Source organism: Coenobita brevimanus, chromosome 31 (assembly GCF_032717465.1).
Source record: "Coenobita brevimanus isolate Jiangsu-jjx chromosome 31, ASM3271746v2, whole genome shotgun sequence".
Lineage (NCBI taxonomy): Eukaryota > Metazoa > Arthropoda > Malacostraca > Decapoda > Coenobitidae > Coenobita > Coenobita brevimanus.
In genome coordinates this window covers 26,088,492-26,095,110 of record NC_136984.1, presented here as the reverse complement: position 1 = coordinate 26,095,110, position 6,619 = coordinate 26,088,492, and the positions used below count along the sequence as shown (strand labels likewise).

At 39.7% G+C, this 6,619-nt stretch overlaps 1 protein-coding gene across 1 annotated transcript in view; it reads right to left on the bottom strand.

The window, feature by feature from the left end:
- Nucleotides 1-252: 252 nt before the first annotated feature.
- Nucleotides 253-6,619, bottom strand: part of LOC145395428 (uncharacterized) — a 42,932-nt gene continuing 36,565 nt past the window's right edge. The window contains exons 4-5 of the mRNA XM_080269032.1: nucleotides 2,669-2,772; nucleotides 253-306 (exon numbers count right to left, since the gene is read on the bottom strand). Coding sequence (XP_080125158.1) covers nucleotides 262-306; nucleotides 2,669-2,772 — 149 coding nt within the window. The 3' untranslated portion in view covers nucleotides 253-261. The remainder of the gene's footprint in view (nucleotides 307-2,668; nucleotides 2,773-6,619) is intronic.

Below are 6,619 nucleotides of genomic sequence, written 5' to 3'. Positions count from 1 at the left end.
TGTATCCGGACGTACTGTGTGTGTGTGTGTGTGTGTGTGTGTGTGTGTGTGTGTGTGTGTGTGTGTGTGTGTGTGTGTGTATTCTTGCCAACTTCAATCACCTCAACTCAGAATAAACCATCACTTATGTCAGGGTTAAACATACACTCCATAAACCCCGTCACAACCTAAGTCAACCTCAGCTGAATAAAATCGTCTGATGGCAACGAGAATACACAGCAAAATACGTCATCGGACTGAAGGTGTTAATCTTGTCCTTAATTATTCCAGTCCATTGATGCAGGCTGTGAAACGATCCATCTGATCCTGGAAAAGAAAATGCTTACTAATTATAATGCAGTTAATAATGAAGCCTACACTCGTTGTTTCTATCATCCTCCAACTAGAAGAGCTAAGCTGTGTATTGCTTAACCCTTCGGGGATTTTGGCCTTGGAGGGAAAAAAAATGTCTTAAGACGACCCTAACGAGATTATTTAAAGGATTTGACTTCGTATTCATAACGGATCTTGAGGTTTATGTAGAACATTCTCAACTTTAGATTGGCTCAAATATGGCTCAAATTCAAAAGAAACATCGCCAAGCATCCTTCACTTTGGCCCAGTTCCCTCCTAGTTACTATGAGTGACTCCTGCTTACAGCGAGTGACTCTCCTAGTTACAACAACTGACTATCCTGGTTACAGGGAGTGACTCCTGGTTATAACGAGTGGCTCTGCTGGTTACAAAGTGGCTCTCTTGATTACAAAAACTGGCACCTAGTTACAATCAATGACTCTCCTGGTTACAACCAATGACATATAGCTACAATGCCTCTTCTGGTTACAACCAGGGACAACTAGTTACGAAGACTCTCCTGGTTACAACGAGTGACTCCTGCTAACAATGAGTGACTCTCCTGCTAACAACGAGTGACTCCTGGTTACAATGAGTGACTCTGCTGGTTTAGTATGACAGAGACCAATGTCTTCGTGGGTCTTATCTTGCCGGTAGAATGGTTCGGTAATTATCAGCAATATATATACAAATATGGAGGGGGACGGATTATGCTAAATTTGTTGGACTGATTTTGAAAAAAGAAAGAAAAATCTTCATCAACATTGGTCCAATTCCCAGCCGTTTTGAGCTACGATGAATAGTGGCTTTGTAAAAAGTAATAAACGCTGCTTCACCTTGAGTTCAATGCTCAGCCGTTACGGAAAGACACTTACTAATAGTTTTTCAAAACAACAAATGCTTTATCATTTTGGGTTCAATTATCAACCATATTAGAGGCACAACTACTGATGAACGTTTTGAGCCATAATTGTTAGTGGACACGAGTTCGATTCCCAACCATTACTTAACATTAGCCCAAGAATAACCTGAATTTTGGCACAAATTTCCTTGCATTAGTTTTACACTAGACTTGTTTCCATATGAATTTGATTCATTTCATCAATTATCGACACAAAATTTTATATTAAGTTAGATATCAACTTCAAAACTCTCTCTCTCTCTCTCCATTAATCAGACTGCGTACTTTTTACATATTTGCTACTGTCAGGCAATTATATTAAGTTTTGGAAAGGCTTCTGTTAATTATATGATTAATGAAAGCCATGTCTGATAAATCAAAATAAAATTAAGGGAAATAAGATAAAAACCATACAGATTAATGAAAGCCATTTCTGAAAATATAGATTAATGAAAATGAATGAAAACAATGTAAAAGCCACAATGATTAATGAAATCAGTGTCTGATAAAAATAATGAAATAAACGAGAACAAAATAAAAATCTAAGCACTATAACCCTTGTTTGACACCTTACTGTTCTAATAATCAGTTCTGAGATAGATAAAGCCGACTAGCCCAGGCAATAATACCACAAAATTACGTCATAAGGCTGAAGTAAGTACGTTAGTATGTTTGGATGGATATAGTGTGTATGTGGTTCTTAAGACTTCACCATTAACATTCTCGCTACAGTAAACGTCCCAATAAATTTTTTTCTCCCTTTATCAAGATGACATATTGCAGCTGTGGAGGATTTCTGAACTAAAGCTGCTTGGATAAAGCCTTCCTTAACTGTTCTCTTGTAGCTTATTGCACGTAACTCAGTGGCAGAAAAAGACAGTGCCATGGCTATGTATTCTTTCCATAGCACTTCGCCATGACCAGCATCGTATTCTGGTGATAATCTGTTGTTCAAAGCCAATCCTCAAGATGGACAGATGATAATTTTAGGCCAAGGTAAAGTTAAAAGTGTATAGAGCTAATAGAGCTAAAACATAATCACCAAACAGCGGCAAATATTAAACAAAAATTACATCTATTTACTGAAGTTGATAAAACTCTACAAGGAATTAGATATTTTCTCCAGCACAATGGCATTTTTTTTTTTTTTTTGCATTTTTAATATGAACGGAAATTTCATTCATCTTAAGAAAGGGAACGGATGTGATGGGTTTAAAAAATAATTATTTTAATGAACAAAAACAACAAAGCCAAAAACACAGGAAGAACTAACACGGTTCACGCTGTTCAGATTGATGGTCACAGAACTGTATCCTAAAGTGAACAGAATAGTCATGGGAAAAATAAATAAGATACCTGTAATAAATCTAGGGCATATAATTGTGAAAAAATGGCGGCAATCCAGCAGAGACAGACAGAACCAAGAGGTCTTACCGGGTCCAGTTTGTAGGCAATGCATCTGAACAGAGGAAAGGCTTTCACCATGGAAACGCCCTTACCGGCCAACTCGTCCAGAGTGAAGCACCGTTCCCGCAGCTCTGGTCAAGGAACATTACGGAACATTATCTGGCTGGACTCCGAAGATATCTAAGAGGTTGTGGAGGACTGGGTGATGTGGGAGTTAGTTGTAGTGGTGGAGAGTAGTGCTGGTAGTGGAAGATGGAGATGGTGATGGATGGAGGTGGTGGAAGTTAGTGGTGTTGGTGGTTGATGGTGATGGTGGAAGTTAGTGGTGGTGGTGGAAGTTAGTGATGGTGGTGGAAATTAGTGGTGGTGGTGGAAGTTAGTGGTGGTTGTGGTGGAAATTAGTGGTGGTGGTGGAAGTTAGTGGTGGTTGTGGTGGAAGTCAGTGGTGGTTGTGGTGGAAGTCAGTGGTGGTTGTGGTGGAAGTCAGTGGTGGTTGTGGTGGAAGTTAGTGGTGGTGGTGGAAGTCAGTGGTGGTTATGGTGGAAGTCAGTGGTGGTTATGGTGGAAGTTGGTGGTGGTGGTGGAAGTCAGTGGTGGTTGTGGTGGAAGTCAGTGGTGGTTGTGGTGGAAGTTAGTGGTGGTGGTGGAAGTCAGTGGTGGTTATGGTGGAAGTTGGTGGTTGTGGTGGAAGTTAGTGGTGGTGGTGGAAGTCAGTGGTGGTTGTGGTGGAAGTTAGTGGTGGTGGTGGAAGTCAGTGGTGGTTGTGGTGGAAGTTATTGGTAATGGAATTTAGTGGTGGTGGAAGGTGTTGGTGGGTTAGTGGTGGTGGAAATTAGTGGTGGGTGATGGGGCTGTGTTTTTAGAGAAACTCGTGTGGTGGTGGTGATAGCGATGGAGGGGGTTGTGATAGTGATGGAGGTGGATAGTGGTGGTGGTGGTGACTGTGATGGAGGGGGAGATGGTAGCGGGGATAATGATATAGGGGGAGATGATGATGTTGACAGTGATGTCGAGGGACATGGTGGTGGTACTAATGATGTACAGGGAAGATGGAGATGGTGATAATGATGTAGGTGGAGATGATGGTGGAGAAAGGAGGGGTAATGGTGATGTATGGTGGAGAGGAAGAGAGCTAAAGGGGTTGGTGAGGGGGGTGAGAGCGATGTTGTGGTGATTTATGTAGCGGAGGTGGTTCTGGGTTTGTTGAGAACATGTTGTGTTGGTGGTGATGGAGATGGAGTTGTGGTGGTCTGGGTGATGAAGTGGGTGGTGGCGGTTTTAATAATTATAAGAAGAGTAATAATAATAATAATAATAATAATAATAATAGCATCAGCAGTAGTGGTAGTGGTATTAGTAGTAGTAGTAGTAGTAGTGGTGGTGGTGATAGTAGTAGTAGTAGTAATAGTAGTAGTAGTAGTAATAGTAGTGGTGGTAGTAGTAGTAGTAGTAGTAGTAGTAGTAGTAGTAGTAGTGGTATTAGTAGTAGTAGTAGTAGTAGTGGTGGTGGTGATAGTAGTAGTAGTAGTAATAGTAGTAGTAGTAGTAATAGTAGTGGTGGTAGTAGTAGTAGTAGTAGTAGCAGTAGTAGTAGTAGTCATAGTAGTAGTCGCATAGACCAGCGACTCCATTAGTTTAATGTCTTTATTTACACTGTAATATCAATTTAAAAAATAATAAAATAATAATAGTAATAGTACTGTAGATGGCTGGTAACCACAGCCGTTGGCGTGCTTGGGGCCAACGGATTGTAATATGAGGGTTAGTGTTAACCTTCACATTACAACTCCAAATGGTGAACTGTATTAGCAAGGTTGGTTTTAATCTTCACAATGTAATTCACCAATGGATGAAGGTGATTTAGATAAAAAGTAGTAATAGTAGTAGTAGTAGTAATAGTAGTGTTCTGGGTGGTGGAGTGACAGGACGTGTGCCGGGCGCTCCGTGTTATCGTCTCGAAATCATAGTAAAAATGATTGTGGGCTCTTAGAAATTGATACCCACTCCAGCATAAAGTGGACACTGATGCATATGTGAAAGAAAATCTTAAATATCAGCTATGTATAGCTTGTAAAATGTGAAAAATTGTGAAAACAACGGTGTGAGGGGGAGGAAGGGTTTGTGTGTGTGTGTGTGTGTGTGTGTGTGTGTGTGTGTGTGTGTGTGTGTGTGTGTGTGTGTGTGTGTGTGTGTGTGTGTGTGTGTGTGTGTGTGTGTGTGTGTGTGTGTGTGTGTGTGTGTGTGTGTGTGTGTGTGTGTGTGTGTGTGTGTGTGTGTGTGTGTGTGTGTGTGTGCAGGGACCGTTAGCGAGCGAGGTGCTGACCTGAGAGGGTTATCTGGACTGGTGTCAACACCATACATTATATCATCAGCCACCCGGGACCCCGCCACCACATGTGCGCTGCCCCACACACCCAGAATATAAGTATCGCCACCCTCACTTACAAAATAAGTACCTCTCTGAAGCCCATTTTTCAGTTATTAACTTTGTCCACAAATAACAGTGAGACGTGGGATGCCTGTCACACACCTCTCGCTCACTCCATTATCCTTGGAGCACTAACTCCCTTTCCCTAACACATCAGCTGTTACCACACACTGAATATCACCCACTGATCACTAGCATACACACCACCTAATAATACTTTATAAACACTGTATCAAACACTAAATATAACAACAGCTACCACTAACTATACAACAATCTCCTACATACACACCACCAGCATAGCCAGGTGGTATAGAAGTGTGGCATACAAAAACATTTAGGTAGGGAATCTTACACACACCTTAGATGACACTGTAATGTAAACATATCATACATACAGACACACACACAATGACTGTTCTTAAATAACTATAAAACATATTATACACAGAATCTCATCGTATAAATATATAACCAATCACAGTAGATAAGTCTACAATATAATAATAAATAATATAGTAATAATTAAAACTTTATTTTTAATATATGAAATTAATAAATATAACTTCAATTAAATAACAAATTTAGTCATAGTACCCTAGTTTTAAGCACACTATTATTACTAAATACAATAGTAATAAGAGTATTTTTAATATAATATCTGTATAATAGGACTAATGTAAACTCCATAAAATTACAAACTAGAACTACTTACTCAACCCTCTCAAAATTCTCTTTTATATTCAAAAGAAATACTAAACAAACCTTGTTAATGCCAATGTGCCTTAGTAAAGCAAGGTGCCTCTATCTTACCTCTACAACACACCACAACCACACATCACACATCACGTCACAACACCAACACACACACACGCACACACACTGTCCCAACGCCACACACCACACCACACTCACCCCTATACCATAGCGTCCGAAGACACAATATCACTAAACTACACACACACACACACACACACTGCCGCTACGCCAAACACCACCCTCACCCCTACACCTTAACGTCTGAAGACCCATTACCAGTTAACAAGGCTCCACATTATTGCACCACACCAATTGGCCACCTACTTAATCCTTGAACAAAGAAGCGTTGTTTTACTTCATATCAAACTTTAAATACATATCATTATCAGTTCAGTCGATTATTAGTATAAGACAGAACAATTAGATATTAACTGATATGCAAAACTAGAGAAAAACGAGCAAACTGCTTCATAACTTAATCATATTATCTACAAAAATAGAAGTAAAACAAGCACATTCTTCACTTAAAATCTTAATTTAAAATTTGTATAGTAAAATAGTAGTTCTAGTAACATTATATTTAATTTTCATTTAAAAGTACTACAAAAAGTAGCCAAAGTTATTATTATTAATACTGTACCACAGTATAAAAACTTTAACACCATGGCCACGCCACAGTATTGTTGTCAGTGCTCCAGTAGGCAGCATAAGTGTATCAGGTGCTCATGTGCAACAAACAGGTCGCCGTGTACATACTGTAGGATGGGACCTTTCTGTATGAATGTGTTAGG